Source organism: Argopecten irradians, chromosome 8, assembly GCF_041381155.1.
Source record: "Argopecten irradians isolate NY chromosome 8, Ai_NY, whole genome shotgun sequence".
Lineage (NCBI taxonomy): Eukaryota > Metazoa > Mollusca > Bivalvia > Pectinida > Pectinidae > Argopecten > Argopecten irradians.
This window is the reverse complement of record NC_091141.1, coordinates 19,805,198-19,832,319: the sequence shown is the minus strand read 5'-3', so window position 1 is coordinate 19,832,319 and position 27,122 is coordinate 19,805,198. Positions and strand designations below refer to the sequence as shown.

The window sequence follows — 27,122 nt, the reverse complement described above, 5'->3', positions numbered from 1 at the left end:
TGTTCGTCCACCCATATATTAGTCTCAATCGTCTTACATTAATAAAATGATTCAGACACGATCATCAATCTTTTTTATAGTTTATAGATAATTAGACTATCTCTTAGACGGATCGTCATGGGGTCGACTTTGAACATTAACGGGACGGTGGTATCGCGATCGGATGTTCCTGACCAGCTGTCCCAACGCACTTCTATATCACTTATCACTAAGCTAAATCGAATGATCATTTTTTATATCTTTTCCTTCCAGAAAAGTCGTCTTAGCTCGTTTTTCTAACCTACTGTTTCGTCGTTGTTCTGTTTCATTTTTTATCGCTTGGTTAAATGGAATTATCATGTTTCCATTATTTTTTTTCAAACTATACACCAGAACGAGACGTCGACCTCAGCTGTAATAGTTACATATTAATGTTCCTGTCCGACTGTATTGCTTATTTAATTGGATGATCAATTGTTATATTTTCCCTTCCAGAAAGGTCCTCCCGGGTCGACTATACACAAGAGCGGGATGGCGACCTTGGCTGTTGTGGATACATACTCATGTTCCTATCCGGCTGTCTCGTCGTTCTTCTGTTTCCTTTCTCACTGTATGGTTCTATTAAGGTGAGCCTGTCAGACACAACGTATCAGCAAATCAACACCACAAACACGTTGTTTAGTATTTCAAACGTTTACAAGATGAAGATTTTTTTATTGACAATATAGAAAACATATAAAGGAACGTAATGTTAACATTATCATAGACACAAACGGTTTAGCGTGTTATTGCCCTCATGATTCCGTTTTTACATAGATGATGTTAGGCTTATTTAATAAAGTTGTAGACAGTAATTTGAAACAAGGGTTTAGATTCGATTTCATTGGTCTTTATAGTAAAATTTGGCAAAATGGGTTGCAAAAATAAAAGATATACAAAAAAACTGAACGATTAAAGAAATCATCTTAAATCATTACTGAATTTCTTTGCTCACCCCCACTCAGGTTGTACAGGAGTACGAGAAGGCTGTCATCTTCAGACTCGGTCGGGTGGTGTCCGGCGGAGCTAAAGGTCCAGGTGAGTTTACAGGTGTAATATGCTGCAATCTAGATTTGGCTTTCATGATATAAAATAAACGATTGATGTGGACCATTTACATTCAAAACAACTTCTTATAAGTTGTCTGTGTAAATCGTTTACCTCTGTTCTAAACAAGAAGGTGATGGATATTTGTGTAACTAACGATCTTTTATCGGATGCTTAGTTTGGGTTTCGACCAAACTTGGTACTATTAATGCTACAGTGTATTATTGCGTTGCAATCTATAATTACCAAAATTCCCTTTAAAGGCAAAAACGTCTGTATTGCTGTTTCGTTGATTTTCAAAAGGCTTTTGATTATGTAGACAGAGTACGCCTATGGTATAAAATTTCTAAATTGGGCTTACGTGGTAATTTCTTAAAAACAGTAAAATCGTTATATAACTCCGTAAAATCATGTGTTTTACATAACGGAAAAACACAGAGGTCGGTTAATTCCTAGGGCAGATTTTATCTCCCTTACTTTTTTCCTGTTTATTAATAATTTTGAAAATTACTTTATCGAAAATGGAGCCCCAAGTTACGACTTCTGAGAGCTAAGTCTTTTTTTAGTTTAGTGCTATTCTCAGAAACAGTTGAAGATCTACAGTGCCTTTTTGGTAATTTAAGGTCTTATTCTAAGAAATGGAAAATGACTTGAATACAAATAATACAAAAATTGTTGTTTTAAGGAAGGGTGGCATTGTCAAGGATAATGAATAATGGATATATGACGGTTTAAACATCCAAGTACATGTATACCATTTCAATTATTTAGTATTTGTAAAAATCTATGTGTAACACTATGGTTTATATCGAACTTGGGCGACTCTCACCCAAGAATATTCAACTATCTAGATAGTTAAAATTTTGGTTCAAATTGATGAATTCTGATAATAGTATACTGAGTGACAATCACAAATCACTGTACATAGATGCCAAGAAAGAAAATCCAAAGCAGAACTGGCTTTTATACGTCAAGATAAACATTATTTGAACTTGGATTTGGACATATATGGCTACGTCAATTACCTGTTGATATTGTGTATTTGCCTCAATTTTAAAAGAAAGAATTAATTATCAGGCCTGTCAGACTTTTTTTTAACTCATTACATATGTCGAGTAAATGTGATCTAACTTTGCAATTTTACCTCATTAAAAAATTAATAAAATAAAAAATAAGAAAATTGATAGCGAAATTGAGACTTTCAGCACACAACTCAGCTGTAGAATCAAAAAGATATAAGAATATACCCAGGTGTCATAGATATTGTATAAACTGTAATGCTTGGAAGTTGAAGATGAATTCAATTTTTTACTAATATGTCAAAAATATTCAAATATTAATAGACGAAAATATATAAAGAAATGCTTTTGGAATAAACCGTCTCTCTTCAAAGTAATCAAATTATTGAGCACAAATAGTAAAAAAATGAACTTGTTAGGAAAATTGATCAAAGAAGCGCTAAGTTGTAGAATAATATGATAGTCAACATGCATATATGTATGTGTTATTGATTATTTTAATTTCCAGCGTCCGCCTGTCGTATTTAACGAAATGGTATTATCTTGTACTTTTCTTTTTCTCTCTGACTGATTATTATCAGGACTCCCCTAATATTTGTTTGTCGGACTTTCAGCACACAACTCAGCTATGAATCAAAAGGACATATTGAATATACCCTGTCATAGATATTGTATAAAACTGTAATGCTTTGGAAAATGAAGATGAATTCCATTTTTATAGCTTATTTACATGTTAAAAATTGTAATATAATATGTTTACACAAAATGTATATAAAGATATGCTTTTGTAATAAACCGTCTCTCTTCAAAGTAATAAGAATTGATATCGATCACAAATCATAAACTTTGTGTAAAATAACTGGTCTTTCTGGAAAATTGAATACACATCTTATAGAAGCGCGTTACAAAAAAGTTGTAGCTGGTAATTATGATAGTAACAATGCTAAATATACTACGATATGTGTTATTGATTATTTTAATTTCGAAGCGTCCGCCTGTCGTATTTATAACGAAATGGTATTATCTTGTACTTTTCTTTTTCTCTCTGACTGATTATTATCAGGATTTCCCCTAATATTTGTTTGTCAACTTGTGTATTTGTGTCATTCCTATGAATGAGGGCATCATTGTAAGTCTGTAATAAAGTAAGTAAAACTAGTAATACATCTGTAGATATAAATAATACGTTAACTTTATATATAGCTTATATTTACATCTTAATTAAATTAAGACATAATGCAATGCATGTTGTACCACAATATGTATTTATAACAAACGCATATACTTTTGTACTAATGGGTCGTCCCATTGGACACTTTTTGCAAAGTCAATTAAGAATTGATCATCGATCACGATATTCATTTCACTTTGTGTACGTATGTTACCTGGTCTTTCTGGTGAAGGTGACAGAATACACATCTTACTAGATAATGAAACGTCACAAAAAAAGACATCCACAGGGAGTGCATTAGGTGGAAAGTCAGTTAGGTATAATAGAAACAATGCTCTAAATGAAATACTACGATATAGGTATCAGAAAACTTCAGCATATCATCAACTGAATGTCCTTTATAAGATCTGATACTAATTCCATATGAAGATAAAACTTTAAACGTAAAATGCACCATAATTCTGGTCAATTTTTATTTACAGGTCTATTTTGTCTATATCCATGTATCGACGAGTTTAAGAAGGTTGACATGCGCACTCTTAGCTTCGACGTTCCGCCTCAAGAGGTATGCATCTCTGATTGTACTTAGTTGCGTGCATAGACTAGTTTTGGCGATAACTCCGACTGAAATCGTCAACTTTGGGCATTTTGAGACGTTTTCTTGTGTATTAGGTCATGTTCTTAAAGAGTTGTGGTATCCGGGTATACGCGGTACTAAAGGCCTATACAAAATACTTATATTCAGATACCAAAGTTAAACATCATCGCATCTCTTTTCGACTACTTTTCCTCACTATAAGACTAGCATATATACACGATATTGTGCTTGGTAATCTTAATCTAGTATGTTTTTGACACTACCTTTTGTCGTTTTAGAACCTATCCAAGAACTCCGTTATGGTGGCGGTCAACGCTTTAATCTATTATTGTGTTTTGAGACTTTCACACTTTGACACTACGTTTTGTCTTTTTACATTCTATCCGAGACATCCTTCACAATGATTGTGATCGCTGTTAATATACTGTTATGTTTTTGACACTTTCTCTTGCCTTTTTAGATCATATTCAAGGACTCCGTTACAGTAACGGTCGATGCTTTAATCTATTATGTTTTTGACACTGCCTTTTGTCTTTTAAGATCCTATCCAAGGACTCCGTTACGGTGGCGGTTGACGCTGTAATATATTGTTATGTTTTTGACGCTGTGATGTCAGTATGTAATGTGCAGGACGCTTTCGAGTCCACTAAACTTTTAGCTGCCACCACTCTGCGGAATGTCCTGGGTACGAAGAACATGGCTGAAATGCTGTCAGATAGGGACTCCATCACGAGGCATATGAAGGTAAGTAATCAACCTTTCAACATATATGTATTGGCATTGGAGTCTACTTACTCGATATTCCAGATGTTACTATCACTGTCATTATATCCACCCCTGAGATATGCATAGTAACACTGATGACAGTTCAGGAGAAAACACAAGTAACCAATCACAAGCTTATAAACTTCACTGGAAGATTACAGTAACAACGACGCCCAACTTCAAAACCAGTCAATCACATTTTTATGAACATGAAACATCTGTTGTCGGACATAAAATATGAAAATGTGTTATGGCATCTTCCAGGAGTGGATATAAAGACAGTTAGAGTAACATCTGGAGTATCGTGAAGTGGTGGCTGATAGCATACAGGTTTTTGTTATGTTTAGGTATGACATGGTGTTACGACGTCCTGTAGCAATGGTGAAATTATGTCAATAAACTTCATTATTGTATCATTTTCCAGCAACTTTTGGACACTTCGACTAAACCCTGGGGAGTGACGGTAGACCGGGTAGAAATGTAAGTTTTCCTCTCCATTATGATGCATTTAGTTTTTATAGTAATATCTCGGTCCACCGTCAAATGGTTGATAATAGTGGTTAAACTGTGGGGGCTCTACTCACAATTATTTGTTACCCTTGAATCCAAAATTGAAACCTATCTGGTAAATTGTATCAACCAAAGGAATATTAAGTCTCATATCAATTTATTTATCTCAAATGAAGCCAATGCACTTTGATAGGTCTCCATTACGCATTTCGACGAAAACAACATTCATATGTTCTCGCTAAGATGAGAGTATATTATTATGACCCTGCACTGATTGATATCGTTATCATCTGTCTTCAGTAAGGACGTGCGGCTACCACACCAGTTACAGAGAGCCATGGCGGCCGAGGCGGAGGCTTCACGACAGGCTAGGGCCAAGGTATTTATGTCATTTCATATCAACAGAACAAAACAATATATGGTCAATTTTCTAAGAAAACCTAAATTGTGATATGTAGAACTTAATGTTCGCTTTTATCTCCGCGTTCTGTTGCCTACAGGTCATAGCCGCGGAAGGAGAGCAGAGTTCGTCTCTTGCTTTGAAGGAGGCGTCCGAAATCCTTGCCGCTTCCCCAGCCGCCATTCAGCTTCGGTATCTTACAGACGCTCAACGACATCGCTAGCGAGAAAAACTCCACCATCGTTAGTGTTTCCCACTTCGCGTGGGACATCATCAGCAATTTTGTCGAAAAGTGAAGATACCAAAATTTCATATTATGAAATTATTCAGCACCACGAGTCACGATGTAGTTGATTTAGAATTTGAGAAGATATGTGATTCAACATTTATTTTTATAGATTTTAAACCGAAGGCTTTGTAATTAACATTTGCACATGTAGCTGTTAAAGGCTGTAGATATTTTATTTGTGGATGTCGAAATGGAGTTATTTATATTATTTATGCATAATCGTATTCTCTTTTCCCAGTTTAGGAATACAAGCGTGTTTATAATACAACTAGATCTATAATGTACATATCATTGTCTTTTTTATGTTTTTTTTTGTTGTTTTTGTTTTTTTGTGTATTTATGCATAATCTAATTTTATTTCAAAAGATCATGAATTAAACGTGTTTACAACTCCATCATTACAATTGATGAATTGATATTTTAGATGATTTATTTAACACATCGCTACAAAGACAGGTGGTGAAAACGCTTTAATATATACACATGTTATGGAAACTCCATGTCTTTTTTTTTAAATGTAGGTGCTTAAAATGTTGTTTTTACGCAGGTATACATTGTATGTGCTAGATTGTAGCGGGATACGATCAAAATTATTCCTGAATTCCATTTTTATTCCTGTAGCATTTTACACTTTACACTCTTATGAATGGTACATACTTCGAGCAGTGTATTTAGTTCATTTGTGAAAACTTTAAGTGGAAAGGAACGAATGTAATGTAATATTTTGATGGACGTAATGTGGCTTGTTATTGATCTTCAGAGGAAAGTTTCGCTGTAACGTTATGTTTCACTTTGGCCTTTCACCTTCTCTAGAGAATATTAGTCACACAGTTTGTAAGTGACCTAACACGGAAAAATATTGGCTCTAAAATAAACTTGTACGTGATACATGTTTATTTTAGACCCAATATTTTTCCGGATTAGGTCACTTATAAAATGCGTAACGAACTTATCCCGTCGAAGACCCTTTCAATGAAGTAACTGCAAAATGCATTATGAATGGAAACAAAAACGACTCAAAACAATTTTCAAAACTCGAATTTTATGGTCCACCTCACTGAAGTTAAACTTTTGACGTCCAGAAATTTAATTTTAGTCGTTTCGGGGCGAAAAGACGAAAAGACGAAATGGCATAAATCAGCCACCGTACTTCTCTCCAACATTTGACAAATTTGAAAAACAACACGGAAGCAAGTTATGGTGGTAATGTTAACAATTATAACAATATTGCTCTGAAAGGTTGGCCAGAGAGAATTACTAATGTCCGGGTTCGATGTAGATCCGTGAGCGATTTATTTATGTGTTGATATAATTGTATATTTTTTAAGTTTATATGATTGTGCACTCTGTTTTACTTATCACTAAATAAACATGTTTTATCACCAATAATTCTTTATTCATTTATGTTCCATACATAATACATACAACACACATCTGTCGTAAGTGATAGAGGAAAAATAAAATACAGGTACACTGTATTATTGTATTCTTTGGATACATATTCATTCATACATAACGCTGTCGCAATACCACCTTAAAAGTTTATTTGATAGCATATTTCATGAAATGTAAACATGTATCAGGTAAGAGTAGTAAGGTTAGGTGCAGGTTTCGTGTACTTGTGAACAACACGTTTTTAACTTCTCTACCGGGTGTTTTTGACAGCTTATCACCAGCTATGGTCATTTCAGGATGATCTACACTGTACGTGAACTGAATACTTCAGTACGTGAACTGAATACTTCAGTCAAAATCAGAAGCATTATTTGTTTAGAGAAATCAAGAGGACAGGTACGTATGTGTGCTGTGGGAGACTTTGTGATGTATCTGTGCTATTGTACGTCTTCTTGTAATTCCCATTTAAAGTACTATCTGAAACACGCTACCTTACAAAGACACAGAACATCACACCACACTCAAGTCACATTTGTAATGACATGATAGGACAAACCAGCTCCCCATCCATTTTCACTGTGTCAGTACGATAAAAGAACCCCTATAGGCCTATCAGATTATATATAGTCTTGGCTAGGAGATAGAATCCCGAATCTTTCTCGAAAGTTTGAATGCACAAAGCAACACCAAACGTAAGGGGATAGACGTAAATCATTTGTAAAGTAAAAAAATTATAAGATCCAAGTTTTGCGGTCTCTCAATGCCTAGACACAGAATAAACGTAATGATTGCTAATATATTGAATAGAGGAATTCAGTCCAACACAAGAAAAAGGTGAAAACAATTGTTGCATCGATGTCCAGAGTAAACCCATCATTTGACAAATACATAATAGTAATATACAGAACATACAGTAATAAATGATTGATATGTAAATTAAAATAAATTGCACAAAGTAATATTAAGGGTATGGTTTGACCATTGTTTATCACAGAATATCATCATCGTCATAACATATAATTATCTGGAGCTATTGTGGAATGATAAGGAAGTAGATATATATACATATAATGTATCTAAACTTTTATATGCTACAGGCAGAATGACATCAATATTACATTGTAACTTGTAATGTGGCAGTTAAGATAATGGTAAGTGATGTAAGGCCATAATCAAATTTTAATTCAATGAAATGATTTCAAACATTGCACAGCTACTCTAACCAAGTAAGGATGGAAAATATAGACAAGTGGAAGAGTGGACAAGTATTAAACATCGTATCAGAAATTCTTTATCATACAGACGTCGTTGTAGCTATTTGTAGTATAACCCTTAGTCATAAATACGAACTACATTATGAAGTCTTGTATGATCCTAAACATGATCATGGATTTTAATTTAGTTTTTCCTGACAAAATACAAGTTGTAGCTTGATAAAGTATGTATTGATCACATTGTGTACATAATTTATGATATCAGTTTAATTCTGAAAATTTGAGAACAGATTAAAAAGAATAAACCATTAAGATAGTTTCAAAAAATTTCTCACTACACACTTATTGTCACCACATTCACTAGGTCAACGTAACGGCTGAACACTTTTTGACACAAATTTGTAAATTCACTAAATACCCTAATTGATTTAAGTACTTTTTAAGTTCCTCTATAATTACAAACTGTCCATTGAAAGCATGCAATTCAAATACTGATCTTACTTGGACTCTTCCCACTTAAACAGTAACATCCAGAGATAAACATTACGTCCCATTCTTCCTATATTAGCACTTGTTAATCAAACAGTAATTAACCAAATATATCGGACAGATCATTGGATGACGAGTTGTTTGACATTCCTTGTGATTTGATTGGCTGAATTCCTTGACCCATCAGAGGCTGTTGTAGCTGCGATCCCATTGGCTGGAGCATACCAGAGGGATTCTGGGGGAAACCTCCACCATATTGTCCAACACCCATTCCCCGCCCCATACCAGCCATCGGGGCGGCCATGTTGTTTCCCATCATTCCAAATTGATTTGAAGTCTGGGGGGGTCTGACAGCTGACTGGGACATTTGGTTTAGGGACAGTTTTGGTTGTTGACTTGCTGACATGGGTAAAAGACTATCTAGTGAAGATATATTTGCATTGTTTTGACCAGTCATTGCTGGTTTCGTATTCATTCCAAAATTACTTGGCATACCCATTGAACTTTGACTAATACTGCCTGACATACCCATTGAACTCTGACCAATACCCCCAGACATACCTAATGAACTTTGACCCATACCCCCAGACATACCCATTGAACTTTGACCCATACTTCCTGCCATGCCCATTGAACTATGACCCATACCCCCAGACATACCTAATGAACTTTGTCCCATACTGCCTGTCATACCTATTGAACTCTGACCCATGCCACTTGAACTCATTGAACTTTGACCTATTAAAGGTTGCGCCATAGTTCTATTAGCTGTCATAGAATTTGTTCCAAACGCTGGAGCTGATGAACCAGTTCCTCTCACTGCATTCGACGTCATAGAATTGTTTGCTGCCAATGTATTCATGGATGTTTTGTTAGATGAACTTGGCATTCCCATCATATTAGAACTCATTAGAGATGAAGTAAGGTCTTTGACCCCTGAGTTTGTCGCACAAGAAGTTTGTGGTGACTTGATGGTAGAACCTTTGGTTGAAGTAGCTAGAGGCTTCTGAGCTTTGTAAATCCTTTGTTGCTCCTGCTGTTTTGCCAGTTTCTGCTTCTCCTCCAACGATAATGTCTGAAAAGAGGGAAATCATTCCAAGTTAATAGTGATGTTATGATTAGTCAATGGAATCAAAAGACTTCTTCTAATTTGCAATTAAACAGAAACTGAAACATTTGAAAGTTTATTTTTAGACTTATCATTGAATCTATTTGCAATATCACCAAGATCAGTTCTGATTTATCAAAGCATCTGCAGGTAGAATAATGCTGAAAGTGCATCATTGATCATGGTATAACCAGCCTATAGCTTTGTAAAATAATTTTGTATTTAGAACTATATTAAAACATTATAAGTTCCCTGTTATAGTTCTATGAATACCTTGGACGGCTGACTGATGGGGATCGCTGCCTTAGGGTCCTCCTCCTCTATCTTCACCACTTCCCCACCCCCACTGCTCGGTCGTACCGGGGGCGGGGCGGGACTACTAGACTTAGGTGTGACCTTATCACCACTCATCATACCACCCATACCAAATCCACTTAAAAACTTGTCCATCTGCAATAAAAAAATTTGTATTATATCAATTATCTTTTTTTCAAATTACTATTCTAACTAAATGACTTCTCAGTATAACTAACAATATCTGTCTTTAGACAACACATAATAAATGGACTTTTCATACTATTTTCACAGTCATGGTCTCTCCATACCGAATACATTGCAAAAAATACATACAATTCATATATGTACATCAAACCATTCTCCCAAAATTCCATCTTTTTTCAATTTTTATTTCTGACAGATATTAATTACCATTGACTGTTGTCCCTGCTCCACACCTGTGACTAATTGTGTGTTGTCTGTTGATTCAACCTTTGTTATGTGAATACTCCTACAAAACAAATACTTACATCATTAAATGATAAATCAATTCTTTGAAATGATACGCATTCAAAATACTACATAAAATGATAAATCAATTCTCCAAAATAAAGCAATTCAAGGTGAACTTTAGCTAAGGGTACTATTGATTTCTGTGACAGTGATTTATTAGGAATATACTCTGAATTGTATCATGAAAAATTAAACCTATATTATACATATATCATGGTCAATAAGGTGAACATGTACATAATACAATTTGTATCCAATATAATTGAAAAAATTTCATCTCTTACATCCCTTACATCATTGAAAATAATACAGGGAAACAAATGATATCATGACTCCTTTTGTCATATTTATTTTATTTTACGAGAAATTAAATTACTCAAATTGAATTGTGATTAAACAATCAATTAAAAGTATTGTTTAAAGTGTAATTCCTTCTGTACTCAATGAAAGTAATTATTATAATATTATTTTTACAAAAGTCATTATTAAATACCAAACATTATCAACATACTGTTGTTCCTGCTTCATCTGGTCCAGCTGCTCTAATTTCTGACGATGATCTTTCTCCATACGCCCGAGCATGTCTCTTACCACCGACATATAGGCATTAAACTGGCAAATAAAAACCAAAATACACTAAATACAATAAGCACAGTTTAATTAAGGAAAAAGGGCCATGGTGGCTGAGTGGTTAAGAGGGCGGACATATTACCACAAGCCCTCCACTTCTTAGTCACAAGTTTGAATCCCATGTAGGGCAGTTTCCAGGTGTCCCTCAAAGTTTATTATGACCTTAAATGACCCTGGCTGTTAATAGGATGTTAAATAATATTTTGTTACTTAATTAAACATGAAGAATCTTTAAGGGCAATGCAATGTGTAAAAGTATTAACAAATAATATAATGAGACTGTGTATACTTTTAAGCATGCTCGACCAGCTGAGTGACAGAAACCATATTTAACACTATGTACAAACTTTGCCGACCTGCTCCTTTTACACTGGTATATATCCCGTAGTGAGGAAGATTTACCTGTGATAAGTTGAGGTTGTTGTCCATAGCCAGTGGGATGATGAATGGTAGAACCTTGTTGGCCATCATGTCTTTTGTAATTCCTAGTTTAGTATGAGACAGCGTGACCTGGTATATACCCAGTATACTCATCAGTACGGCCGGCTCTCTGGACGGGATCTGTGGTAGGAGGGGCAGAATGTCGTCCAGTACCGTCCACTTGTCTAAGTATTCTAACAGCTTACCAATACACAGCAGGCAATTTGTTCTTATCTGAAACATTTTTTCAAAAGTTAAGAATCCAATACTCAGTCGTTATCAGGGAATTCAAGTCAAAGATACTAAATGGAAATCTAAACATAAAAAGGTTTTGTCAGAACCATTATTAAATTAACACTGTTTACAATGTTTTAATTTAAAGGAGATCTTTAACTTACCCAAGTTCAAATAGATATTTGAAGACATTGTGATAAGTTAGGTCAGAAAAAGAAAATGACTTGGATTAATGCATCTATAAAAGAGATCACCAAGTTATATCATAGCTAACAGAGTTTCAGTACCAGGAAAGACCTTATCTGGGCTTTATGTTGTCAGAGAAATGATCAAGTACAACAGTATGGCTCACAAAAATAACTTCTATTACAGACTAAAAATAAAAATATCTTGACATAAAGTATAAATGAATACAATTTGAATCTAAATTAATACATAAAACATGTATCATTTGACTATGCGGTTGATAAATGACTCATTGTTTCAACCATGTGTATTAATACATGTAGACATATATACATACTTATAAATTGTGCTCACGCTATCACTACTTACTGCTAATACGCCTGTAGAAAGACACAACTTCTTTATTCTTGGAATGATTGAATTTTTTAGAGAGCTGAATTCAATCAACTCAGCGAAGGTTGGGACAATGGACAGGCACAACTCCTGAAACAAAGAAAACATATCATATAAATCAGTGTATATTCCTTCCTTACTGCATTCTTCTTATACCATACTTCTGTCTTTAAGCAAATGAGAGTTAGAAGGAAGAAAGGAGTTACAAATTACCACTATAAGAATATTTTTCAACAGTCATGATCACATAGTGAATATGATTACTTAAGTATCAACAAACACTTGTCTACAAACAATGTGTATAACTTTTAGACTACTTACATTTATAATTTAGTATTACAATGGTCAAAATTGTTAAAATTTAAACTGACTAATGACTAATTGATTAGCAAATGATATGGGGCATTAAAATGGTATTTATAATAACCTGTTATAATTAAGTGAGTCTAAACAGATTTCTCAAACCAAAGTGTCCATGATGACCCCTCAGAAGAATATAATGATAGACTGTTGTATAAATATCTTGAATTTAAAACAGACAAAAGAAACTTTACCATGATATTCTGTGATACAGGGAAAGACATACAAATACTTTGTGTGATTACGAAATGGTTTGATTATGTACTCCACCTTTAGGTACGAAACTGAATTAGGACTACATGTAAGATGCCTGTTAAAATTGAATTAGAGAAAAAAAATAGATCAGTTCGTACACTGTGTGTAGCGGATCCCTCACAAATATCCATTGGCATGCAAATCAATATGTTATCTGTAAGACTTTCAATCAAATACTTATATCTAATTATACAATGTACAGTGTTTTTCCTGCCCATATATTTGGGGCCGAAATAAGGTTCATTCCCAATTGTATTTCTTGTTATTTCTTCCCATATCTATGTCTAAATTTCCCAAATCAGAGAGTTGACGCGTATTTTGTGCGACGAAACTAAAAAAATCAGGAAATCCCAAGTCTGAATGTGGTATTTTAGTAACCATTCTTACACTTGATTCTTAGAGAAGCATAATTATCTATTCTACCTTTTCCAAAACTTCCATACACACTGTTCAAATTTTTCATTTCCTACTTATATCGCACTAAATTTCCTAATTTTCATCAGGTGGCAATTTCCCAAAATACCCAGGAAAAACACTGATGTATGTTATTGATATTTTCATTGTATGTATTCAACTTACCAAAAAAACTCATTTACAATGCAATTAATACACAGCACATTACAGTAATAAACACTATTATAACTATATATGTCCAATACATGAAGAGAATTTAATGATTTCAACAGTTTTCAATATAAGTCTCTTTACCACTGAAACAATGGTATCGTGCATTAAAATAAACATGCAGCCAGTCCCTCTCAACATACCAATACTTGTATGCGTGCACGCTGGTTTCTCTGTATAGTAATAAATTCCTAGACATTACAAAGTATACTAATGGGTTAGTCCTTCAATTCAAACAAAGCATACTAAAGAGTGAATCACTGTTGGATTTTCATTTAAAACAAAGCAAACACTATAAGCATGATAAAATGAAAGCATATATTTAAAGCCTACAACTTATATTTTGCCCAAACTGGCCATTAACAATTAAAGAGCAATTACACCATTTCCATGTAAATAAACTAGACTACATAAGCTATATTGGTTATATACAATCATTACAAAAACCATGACAACAATGTGTGATCCACAAAGAACAAATCTCGCCTAGCCATGCTTAACAATGCTAAATGTTATAAAAAGGTAATTACACAATACTGAGTGTTATTAAGGTAATTATATATACAATACTGAGTGTTATTAAGGTAATTATACACAATACTGAGTGTTATTTAAGGTAATTACACAATACTGAGTGTTATTAAGGTAATTATATATACAATACTGAGTGTTATTAAGGTAATTATATATACAATACTGAGTGTTATTAAGGTAATTATATACAATACTGAGTGTTATTAAGGTAATTATATATACAATACTGAGTGTTATTAAGGTAATTATATATACAATACTGAGTGTTATTAAGGTAATTATATATACAATACTGAGTGTTATTAAGGTAATTATATATACAATACTGAGTGTTATTAAGGTAATTATATATACAATACTGAGTGTTATTAAGGTAATATATATATACAATACTGAGTGTTATTAAGGTAATTATATATTACAATACTGAGTGTTATTAAGGTAATTATATATACAATACTGAGTGTTATTAATAATTATATATACAATACTGAGTGTTATTAAGGTAATTATATATACAATACTGAGTGTTATTAAGGTAATTATATATACAATACTGAGTGTTATTAAGGTAATTATATATACAATACTGAGTGTTATTAAGGTAATTATATATACAATACTGAGTGTTATTAAGGTAATTATATATACAATACTGAGTGTTATTAAGGTAATTTATATATACAATACTGAGTGTTATTAAGGTAATTATATATACAATACTGAGTGTTATTAAGGTAATTATATATACAATACTGAGTGTTATTTAAAGATGCTCCAACGCTGACAAATGGTGTTTTTCACTATCAAAAACGGGATCAGAAGATTTGATATTTTTCTTCAGTTACAAAAGTTACTTACTTCACACCAATACCACCATTGAAAAGTTTGAAGTTCTAATTATACTTCAAGTTAAAAATATAAAAAATAATTATTTGCATCCCGAAAAAATTCTGTGGCACTATATATTATATGGAATGAAGTATTGATTGTTTATGCACCAAAGGCAAAAAAAAATATTTTATATTATTTTTTGTGTTAATTAGACATATATATACAAGATAACACACCAATTATTTTTCAAATGAAGAATACCATTTATGCTCTGTCGGCGGTGGAGCATCTTTAAAGTTATTACACAAAACTGAATGTTATTAAGGTAATTAATCTCTAGTTAGAATTGTATATCAAATGCCTCATCAAACTGACTAAATATACCCTCTGATACCTCCAACAAGGTAAGGGGGGAAGCAATATAAAGGAATTCACTAAATGATATGTTTATAACTTTTCCGGATTTGCATATTACAGAGTTATCTGCATTTGCGGGTAGGTACTGATTGTGACGTCATGTTTTTGCGAGCGTAACGTCATACTTTTTGGAGAAAATGACATGAATTGCACTCACAAAATAATGACGTAACAATCGATACCTACCCGCAATGGAGCTAACTCTGTAATATACAAAGACGGAATATGTACCTGTAGCTGTGGACTCTCGGCCTCCAAACACAGGTGAATCATTGGTATCACATGGTTTTTAATTTCACTCTGGGGCGTCTTCTTCAATAGCAAAGTCATGTTTTGCATGAAGATCAAAGGAATCTGAAAACAATAGGCATTACATTACAATAGATATTATTTTTGTCTATCATTAATTGACTTTGTTGATGACCATGATTAGTGTAAATTAGGTTCATTAATTAATGAGCAAAACCAGTGATACTTTATCTAAAATAGGTTCCATCTGCAGTGCTTCTCTGAGCTTAAACAAGATTTTCAGTGACTCTGGAAATTTAAACAAAGTTTTAACACAGTTTTTGTGTGTTTCTTTTATCTTGGGGTTGGTGTGGAAGCTGCATTATGTAAAACAAGAATTTCTTCTTACCTGTGGTGGCTCACGAATCTTAAACATCGGTTTAAGTAAAGGTAGAATATGGGTGAGGTATTCATCGTCTGTGCTCTGTTCTGCGATCTGTAGAATGTTTGGCAGGATAAATGGTACCATCTCCGGATTAACACATTCCTTCTGAAGGGGAGGCAGGATTCGCTGTAAACTCACTCTCTGAAACAATGATACCGCTCTAACTTATTTACTCTTTTTAACACATTTAAACTTTTTCAATTCCAAGGATGCATTCGATATGAAATTTCAATGATAAATGATATTGTGATGTCTTGAGTGAAAACATTTGGCATGTATCCTATACGTGTACAGTCAAAATTATTGGAACAGTTACTTGAAATCATTAGCTGTATCTCTGGTAGATAGACGTTCAGTGAAAAAGCAAAGGGAAAATACTTGGCATGATCTTGGTCAATCTTAAATAGAAGTCAGACTTAATAAGTACATTCAGACTATTTGGTCTGTAATGTATTAAATCTACCTAAAAAACAGACACCTAAAATTCTGCTTACCAGCTATTTCTTTTAAAACTTTTACAAACCAAATTATTTAATCTAATATATCAAAGACACAAGGTTTGACATGCACATACCTTTGGGAGTTTCGAAATAATCTTTGGAAGGCCTTTAAAAAATTGAGATTTTTGTAGATTGTCTCTCTGGAATAGGGAATCCATGTACTGCAGTGTCATACAACCCACATCTTCAAAAAACGGGATCTGTAAAACAAACCAGTAACTTGTCAAAAACCAGTCAGATATTATTGTCATTAGAAGTTACTATTTCATTACATTAGAGCATCATCTGTTTATTGCTGGTATTATACTTACTTTAGTCAGTTGGTCTGGATCAGGTCGCACTGTTGGCTCTGAGTTCAGTAACAACTTGACATACTCGTGTAACTCACTCGGTACATTTCCTAGTAAGGAGGATCTAAACTTCTGTATCTGTCAAAGTGGGTATAAACATATCGAAAGTCAACTGTTGGTGTGTGTTTTAGGCAAAGACAGACAAAGAAACAAAAATAACTGAAACAATAATACAGTAATATTTAACATATAGTTGTATATATTGAAAAACATGTTAGAATTCTACTATAATTAATTAAAAAAATAAAAGAAGTAGAATGTTAAGATGTTAAGGGGTTACGTACACACTCATTTCCTTTTTTTAAATCATATAATGTCTTCTTATATTATTAACCAATACAAAATAAAAGGGTACAAATGTATAGTTCAGTCAATATTTGGTACTTTATAATTACCTCTGCAGCAAACTTCTTGAACTGTGATAGTTGATCTTTACACTCATAGAGTGGCTTCCCTTTGTTAAATATTGTGTGTATTAGAACTCCAATAGAGAACATGTCACTAGCCAAACTACAGTTCATTGTAAGAGCATACTCTGGGGCTAGATAGTCCAGATTGGGCTGGGCCACAGGCGGCATTTCAGAATCCCATTCTCGGAAAGAAAACAGTGGCTACAACAATAGTTTCCATGTTTTGATCACATATTTCTCATTTCCAATTATTTACATCAAATAAACTATTTAAAATTAACACATATATGCATACATAGAATTACAGTGACTAGACCTACATTTTTAACATGCAGAAAATGTTGTTTCTTATTAAAATATCAATTTTTAATATCTCACTTTATTATTCTAAGAAAAAGGTATTTGTTCATCCATAATGTAAAAGTTGCCTCCCTTTTACCACCTTTCTCAAATAATCATAATATAAATACACACTCCCCTTTACCACCACCTTTGCCTACCAAGCGATACCGACATACGTCGATAATCCCTTGGCCTCTCCAACCGCTTTTACGGTGCCTGGGAAACCTACTTTTCTCAAAAAATCATAATATATATAAATACACAATGTAAACCAATTTTCTTTCACACTTCACATGTAAATTACTTTGGTGGATTTGATAATCCAAGAACATTTACAAAAGTTTATCTCTGCGAATTGATATCTACATGACCTATATTTCAATTCATATCTTTAAATCTGCGAAAATTAATTTTTAGAATGGATACTGCAAAATTATGTGTATATATATTAGCCGTGAAAAAAAGATTGTTTACAGTATATCGACAAATAATTAAATCAATACAATGATTCCCCCAAAATATAGCATGCAAAACACCAAAGCCTTTCACTGAGAACACCAAACTCCATTGTTTAGAAAGAAAAACTAAAAGAGAGGAGCACCCACTCTCAGGTTCCATCTGACATAAATAACCTTATAGGGATGAAAAGGGATCAATGTGAAATGATCAGTGACATAGTAATATTACCTTTTCTATAAACTTTGTATCACAATACCTAGACAGAAGTTAAAGCAAGTCTAGCGAAAGCCTTGATTTGATTCATATTTAATGGAAAGAAAGTATTCGAGAGAGTTAGGCAGGATTGAGGAATTTAATACCAGCATATGCAAAATCTTCCTGAATTTCAATACAAAGCAGAAAATGTCTGTCATAGGTGAAATGGATATCATCACTGCATGTGTAAGACTGTCTCATGGATCATCTATCTATCTATGGTTGTAAAAATTAGCCCAGCAGAATGTGAAAAGAACCAGGATGAATGGATGACAAAAATTTTTTAATCCACATACATTTACCTTTTTTGGTCTTAGAGGATCCTGAAATTTTTGTCCACCATAAATGTGTAAACTTAATGAATTAATTTCCTTTGAGAGGCAATATTAAAGCTAAATGACATATACGAGAAATCCTCTGAATTAATCGACTGAAATATGAGATATTAATTAAAGGCATCACAATGACTGTTATACTAAAAATTTCCCTATTACTAGATCAGGATTGTATTGGATAAACTCCACAAATGTTTTCAGGAATTTAATTTTCTACAAATGTTTCTTTTCACACAGTTCAGATGAATTGCCTAAGTATTTTAAGGACAAATCTGATGTTGTGTGGCTGTAAGTAACTTACACATTGGTCCTGTGTGTTGGAGTTCGGGATACAACACTCGAACCCAAACAGTTTCCAGGAGCCATCTCTGTTAATGATGATGTTCTCTGGACACAGATTACTGTGGAGCAGTTTAACATCATTATGTAGGAAACTGATCCCCTCCGACAACTAGGGAAAAAAATAAACAATAAACCAGCTGATAACAAAAGAAGGCTAATATGGGATAGTTCAACATCATTGTACAGACAACAGATTAAATTCCTCCATGAATGAGTAATAAGATATTTAAACTAATAATAAAAGGTTACAGAGGAAAAGTTTAATACTGTGGTCAGAGCAATGATAATAGTCTTTCTTACTTATTTCCTGTTATTATTTAAACTTATACAAAAAATGACATAGTTGAGAAAAGCGCATTTTGTGATTTTTTTTCCGTTACGATTCTATTCAATCTGTATATCAATATCACCAATCGAGTTATCAACTCTTACACGATGTGTGTATTGATTGTGACATTTTTTTCTGAGCTACCAATTTTTCTTTTATTTTTTATGTAATTTAAAGATGCTCCACCGCTGAGAAATGGTATTTTTTCACTATCAAAAACAGGAGCAGACGATTTTGTATTTTTCTCCAGTTACAAAAGTTACTTATCTTACACCATTACCACCATCGAAAAGTTTGAGCTTCTAATTTTACTTCAAGTTAAAAATATGAAAAATAATTAATTGCATCCCGAAAAAATTCCGTGGCACTATATCTTATATAGAATGAAGTAATGATTGTGCATGCACCAAAGGCGAAATAAATTATTTTATGTTATTTTTTGTGTTAATAAGGCATATATATACACAGTTAAACACCAATTATTTTTCAAATGATGAATATCTTTTATGCTCTGTCGGCGGTGGAGCATCTTTAAACATTTATTATGATAATAGGCAATTGACATACTACCCAGAAGGGCAGATAACTCCGTTATATCGACAGAGATGTTACCTGGAGGAGTCCATGCTTTATTTCCACCTCGTACAGACTAAAATCTGCCAACTGTCTGGGTAATGGGCTGGGTAGGTTGTCATGGAAACCAAGAACATTACCTAAGGAGGCAAACACTGGTTCTGTTGCAAACGCTAGTGCCTCCCTGAAATTATATAACACAGTGTAATTATGAGATTATATTCTGAAAACGCTTTGAATATTTTCCCAACAAAATCAAAACTTTTCAGCAAATTCATCATGATGAGGAATGTACTAAAAATGCAAGTAAAAAATAATACAACTATAATATAAAGTAAAAGAAAACTAATGAAGATTCAGATTATCAATAATCCTTTGTGAGACATTCCTGGTGAGTCCAAAATGGCTGCCTTTATATTTTGTTATTAAAGCTCAGTTGTTTAACAATCGACTTTCATTGTTATATAAAGCCAGGTTTACTAATACCAGCCTATAATCAGAATTACCTGGATTCTTCAAGAGGAGCTAAGATGGACAGCACTTTCGGATGACGTAGTCGAGTCAGCTGGGATACCCCTTTCTTTAAAGATTCTATAATTATTTCTTTATCACGTCGAGAATATTTTTCCAAAGACTTTTTATCAAAGACAAACACAGCAGCCTCCTGTAGAAACGAAAAACACTTAGCATGAACTTTGGTACATAAACAGTCGTAGATAAAAAATGCATTTTGAGTCACATTAACAGATTTCAGCAGGGTCCAAATTTATCAATAAACTTTTTTTTTTACATCAATTTCAAAACAAGTTTTAGATCTTTTGCAAAACACTTTCAATGGCCCAATTTTGTGTAAGTGTGAAATGGATATATATAATTAGCACCCATATAAAACCGATGTGATTATAGGCAGCTGACTCTTTATATTATCCATAAAAAGGATTTTGGACAGCTATTTTAAGACCATAAGCAAACTTTGGGAAAATATCATCATTTTTATTAAATTTTCAGCACAATTTAGTTGAAAAATTTAAAAGTGGGGAAATAAAGTTACAATTAATTGTTTCTTTCAATATCATTTTAATATTCTTCAACATTTGCAAGATACTTATTACTGATGTCGTATTTGGGGTTTAAACTTTACTGCGATTGGAAAAATACTGACTGAATTTGAAAAATACAGTGCTATTTTTCAATTTGGAATTACCCGTAATGGGTCCATCGACCGATCCTATAAGGCCTGGCAAAAACCCTGAAAAGAATCACTTTTCATGTCCATGTCATGCCAATTAGGATTGACCTCCAGCTGGCTTAAAATGTTAAGGATCGAGTTTAATTAAGTTCTGATGTGTCCTGTTAATTAATGTGCATTTATATGGAAATGATTTTGCTTTCCTATGTATTGTAAGGCAAATTTGAAGTCATAATTAATTTATTTAGGCTAATAAGTGAGTTGAAAAGTATATACTGATCATCATGTATTTGATGTTTGAAAGCATTAGAAACGGGAGTTAGAATGGTGTTAATTACTTCATTTTAATTACCTGTTTTGATGTCCGTTTTATGCCGTTGTAGATTTTCCAGGATAAGCCAGGTCCTCCACTGGCTATATGGTTTAAAACATCAAAGTCCTTTGATAGGGGATTACCCGGTAGGGCACTGCTTACAGCACTTCGGATTTTGTTAAACATATCCATGGCCTCATAATTTTTTCAGAATTTCCAAATTCTGCAAGGAAATAACTGACTATAAGCACTTTAAAGACAGTACAAAAAGCGTTCAATTAAAAACTGTCTTATCGATAAAACTGATTCTACATGGAGGTTTACTTTTGTCATGTAGAGTTGCAACTATATATATATAAATACAAACAAACAAAATATAAATGAAGAACAGCGGCAGATCGATGGCAGTTTTGTTTTAGTTTTTATTTTTTCTATATAAATACAAACTAAATACATAAATACAAACAGGGGGGCATGTGTACCTCAACTAACAATTATTATATAATTATAACATAAAGAAATTATTAAAGATATAGATAATAGAGCACTCATGTACACCAAGGACTGTGTACACTATTGATCTGTACATCATGGGTTGGCAATAAATTCTCTTTGGGTACCTAGTGTATACATTGTACGGTATAGGTAACTACATGTAACGTTATAATTACTCCCTCCATCACAATATATATATTGTTTGATTAAACATGATTATTTGTAAAAAGAAAAAAAACAAGATATAAAAAGAAGTAATAATCAATATATAATAGTTGTGGACATTGTAAAATGTATGCTCCAAAACAGATCGCTTCCAAAATTACATGAAGGTTGATATATTATACAAATAAACATGCAATGATCATGATGGGAATTGGTACTTCATGATCAGTGTACGTACATGTACAATGTACTTGGTGAATTACTATGTATATTGTACATGTATATTAGCTGCAATATTGTAGCTCAAAAGACTTTTAGACAGAAAATGGTATCATCTTTATTTTAATTAGAACTATACAATTGGTGCCTATACTGTTCATGTAGCAAAGTAATGATCATACAAAACATTATTATTAAGCGTTTGTATGTATTTTATTGTACTTGATTTATATCTCTTACCTACAAAGCAATAAAACTAAACCATATAAAAAACAAATTCACAGCGAGACAGTAGGTTTTTTTTTACATACCGGTATATACACAATAAAGGTCTTTCCGGAGGGAATTTATATGGCAATTTAAGTCTACAAATTGTGGACTCAATGTCTTTTGAGGGATACGGTAGATATTAAGAAGGGTGGTTATGTATGTTTTTGACAAAAATGATTTATAAATGTGCATGTATACGCATAAAAAAATTGGAAATCTATATATATAGCAGGTGTTCATATTTCACTGTTTTTACTTGTTTTTCCAGGAGTAGATTTTTATTGTTTGTACAGGAGATAAAATTAACGATCTAAATGATAGGTTCCGTATATTCTTACAAAATCTAATTACTTGCAAAAGTATGAATACTATATTTTTGTATGAATAGGGTTATAATACCTCTCTATTTCAGGAACCATTTTCCTGTAGGGGGTCCATACATGTATTTCGCCATTTTTGATAAATAAAGACGATTTAAATGTTAATTGATATAAGTTTATAATGTCCATGCATTTGATTATTAAATATCCATTCATTCCACACTGTGTGAAATCAGACACAAATTTAATTAATAACATTTAAATTTTAAATGACATTTTCTATCAAGTCAATCTCTTTGATACTCCCACAGGAAGTTGTCTCCCCTCCAAAGAACCGTACTGGAAAAAGGGTCTCATGTGGAATAGAATTTTTATTGGTTGAATATTGTTATAAAAAATTATCTTATTGATGTGCTGTTCATCTAATGTCATGATTACCAAATTATCTCTTGTTTAAAGTTATCATAAAAATGGCAAAATTTGGAATTTTCAGAGACAGTGCTTCACTTGGACACATAACGTTAGGGACCATTTCGTATCTGGCCTAAAGGTATTGTAGGCCGGGTACGTATATATTCGTTCTACATGTACATGTACAGCTGTGTGCCAAAAGTCTTAGTAATTTTCATTTTTCTCTATATATTCACATATTTACTTTTTTTCTTAGATTTTTCCTGCTCTCATCTAGTCACAGATTTTAATCAAATTTGGCATACTTGTAGAAAATTATCTACACTTTCAGCTCATAAATTATATTTACATTATTTTCCTTAATGCACTCTTTGAGAAAACCGTATTTTATTACCACGCAAAGCTTTTTCGTTGCCATTTTGGTAAGAATAAAGAAGGAAATGTTGTCATAAGTTTAAGTGGTGCACAAAAAAATATATTTTGAAAACAAAATAACGGAAAATTATACATTCAAATATTATGTGCTGAAATTTAAACTGTAATTATAAATTTTCTACAAGTATGCCAAAATTGCTTAAAACCTGCCAATAGATGAGATCAGGAAAAATCAAATAAAAAATGTAAAAAATACATAGAATATATAGGGAAAAACAAAAAATTATGAAGACTTTTGGCACGTTACTGTACATGTCCAGTATACGTAGTGTACAGCATTCTATAACTATCCACAGGAAAGCATTTAAACTTCTGTAATGCTTTTCTATAGAGAATTGTAACTTAGGTAATTCTTTAGATTAATGGAATGTTGATGAAACTGGGCCATGGATGTTTTCACCAATATTGATCATTAGGCAGATCCACAAATTGTACCAGCTGGCCAGTTGGTCACCGATCACCAATTCAAGTTGCCCTTAAAGGCTAAATCTACCTTTTTAAAATAAGAGTTCGCATTATATTGCAGAATTGGTCTACATTAAACGTAAACAGTGCAGTAACGTTAACGTTACTGATATTTGAACAGTTCCTGTTTTTGTCAGTTGTTGTCGGGTTGTTACCCGAACAAATGTTTAGTCGATTCACATGAATCGTTACTATTGATGATATATATAAGATAGGTCACGTCTATTTACATGTAAATAGACGTGACCTATCTTATATATATCATCAATAGTAACGAGGCCCTGTGGTCGATTCGATGAATCGATATCGATTTATTAAAAACCAAAATAATAATAACATAATTTTTCAAAGATATTGTCTTTACCTACCACACTTTTAACATCTCACTTTTGACACATCGATGTCATATAAAACGATTTCGTCTGGAAATTGACTGCCAACGACTCACGTTGACAGTTGTTTTTAGTGCGGAAGTCTTCGTTACAATATACGATTCGGTCCGGATACGACAAAACAATCCGGATTCGCCGGAATGACATGTTTTCTGAGTGATCGGTTTTAAAAAATAATGTTTTTAATTGTTTCATTTTTAAATTTATGTTATTTATCAAAATAAATTAATACACTCTAAATCTCTGCTATTATCTATAGCTAGTCTGCTATTGTGTTTTTATATATGTGATTTGAGTTTAAATGCCAATTTTTTTTTAAAATGTCTTTTATTTTTTTAACAAACTGCTTTGTACTTCAGTATGTATAGAAAATGCATGATCAGTCTTAAAATATAAGTTGTATTTTAGTGATGTTTATATTAAAAGAAGTGACGAGTCTTTCTTTCTTTGAAACATATATGTATGATGTGGTTCTAGCAGGATACAGATACAGTTCAGATACATACAGAAATTAAAGACATACATATATAGTTGTAGATGATCTCTCACACAATCATTATCTATAGATTGGACATACATCACAGAGGTGACATAAAACTTATTTTTTATTGTAGGACAAAAAAAGTATAGTAGCCCTACTTAACCTTACCAAACGCGATTGGCGTTGCTCAATGCATAAACTGCATTTGTATTGTTACCTGACTCTCTCTATATTAAATATAATTGAAATATTTTCGACTGTTTTCACAGGAAGTTGCTTGAAAATCGTCATATAAACTTTCAGTATACAAATCCTTAGAAACTATTGACCGGTCGCGAGATTTGAAAAGTTATTAAAAAAAACGGGATATTTCCGTATGTTCTATAATCTCGTATGTTCTGAAAAAATCACACGACTGTCATAATACAAAAATGGCAACATCCATTTCATTGAGTTGGCCCCTGTGGTTGAAAACTGAACTTTAAGCGCACTTTTTACACCGACCCGTTGGAAATGGACCCCGTTGAAAAGTGACCCCATAAGAACTCGTTTATCATTACGTAACCCAACGCTACAACGCTTTCCCCATGATTCGCCAAAGTCGACTCGATGCATAATTTTCAAACGCCAAGATTCCTTTTTGTACATTTTTTATTGGATTTTTAACGATATTATGAAGCAATTAAGGACAGAAATGAGCAAATAGTCATAGGACCAAGACCTTACTTAGTTTGATTTTGGTTCATTTTGTTTTACGTCCTATTAACAGTCAGGGTCAAGAAAGGACATGTCATGTTTATTGGTGGAGGAAATCAGAAGTTCGCAGAGAAAAATCACAGGCCAGCGGTCAGTACCTGGCAATTGCCCCACATGGGATTAGAACTTGCGACCAAGAGGTAGAGACCCGGGCTTGTGGTATATATAAATGTATGTCGAGACATCTTAACCACTCGGCCACCGGGACCCTATCAATAAAACAGCATGTAAATGTAATAATTTTGTACATTTAGAATTAGGAAGGTTTATTATCTTTGTACCTAGAAAAATAAGAATTTTGGAGTACAGAATAAAAATAAAAGGTACTTCTAACTATATTTTAAAAGAATGTTTACATAATTAAAGTATAATTGAAACTAATGATGAATGGATTATTTACATTAAACATGGACTAGTAAAAATGGATTGGGATACTGCTGACTGTTTTACATATAACATTATTGAGAATAGAATTCATGCTGTGTATAGAGAAGAGGTTATTAACAATGTAAATAATACAACAAGAGGTACACAAAACACACTCTATACTTTATAAACATTTAGTAGACAATTTGTTTTTCAACTGTATTTAACAAAGCCTGTTGACACGGAATGTAAAAGATATTTAACAAAAATAAGACTTTCGTCACACAATTCAAAGAGAATAGATTGTGTACATGTTGCGATTCAAGTGAGCTTGATGATGAATCTCACTTATAAATCCTTGGTCCATATTATGTAGATTTATGCCAAATCTTTGTTAAGAAATATTATTACAGAAGACTAAGTTTGTTTTTAAAATTAGTTGAATTGTTAAGCGTTAAAAAACGTTAAAGAATTACAAATTGATGGTAAATTTATTCCTTTCGCTTTTAAGAAAAAGTAAGAACAATTAAAAAGATGAAAGATATTTCTCTGAAAATCTATGGTACATGTATGAATCAC

The 27,122-nt window shown here is 32.8% G+C and overlaps 2 protein-coding genes across 3 annotated transcripts; one reads left to right on the top strand and one right to left on the bottom strand.

Annotated features, from left to right (window-relative positions):
• The first annotated feature begins 478 nt into the window (after nucleotides 1–478).
• On the top strand, nucleotides 479–5,766 carry LOC138329616 (mechanosensory protein 2-like). Its single transcript, XM_069276709.1, has 7 exons — nucleotides 479–605; nucleotides 984–1,056; nucleotides 3,738–3,820; nucleotides 4,394–4,597; nucleotides 5,043–5,098; nucleotides 5,429–5,507; nucleotides 5,629–5,766. The coding sequence occupies exons 1-7, from the start codon at nucleotides 543–545 to the stop codon at nucleotides 5,749–5,751; spliced, it is 681 nt and encodes a 226-aa protein (XP_069132810.1). The 5' UTR covers nucleotides 479–542; the 3' UTR covers nucleotides 5,752–5,766.
• Nucleotides 5,767–7,548: 1,782 nt separating this feature from the next.
• On the bottom strand, nucleotides 7,549–25,045 carry LOC138329614 (SCY1-like protein 2). Of its 2 annotated transcripts, XM_069276707.1 has the most exons (17): nucleotides 24,917–25,045; nucleotides 21,808–21,991; nucleotides 20,773–20,930; nucleotides 20,306–20,450; nucleotides 19,325–19,474; nucleotides 18,991–19,011; nucleotides 17,618–17,833; nucleotides 17,184–17,300; nucleotides 16,947–17,072; nucleotides 16,337–16,513; nucleotides 15,931–16,053; nucleotides 12,652–12,765; nucleotides 11,845–12,096; nucleotides 11,324–11,424; nucleotides 10,732–10,810; nucleotides 10,297–10,473; nucleotides 7,549–9,990 (listed from the first exon to the last, which is right to left on the bottom strand). In XM_069276707.1, exons 2-17 carry the CDS (start codon nucleotides 21,958–21,960, stop codon nucleotides 9,016–9,018), a joined length of 3,084 nt encoding a protein of 1,027 aa, XP_069132808.1. In that variant the 5' UTR covers nucleotides 21,961–21,991; nucleotides 24,917–25,045; the 3' UTR covers nucleotides 7,549–9,015. The 2 variants fall into 2 exon arrangements, with proteins under 2 accessions (XP_069132808.1, XP_069132809.1); XM_069276708.1 differs by lacking the exon at nucleotides 18,991–19,011.
• Nucleotides 25,046–27,122: the final 2,077 nt, after the last annotated feature.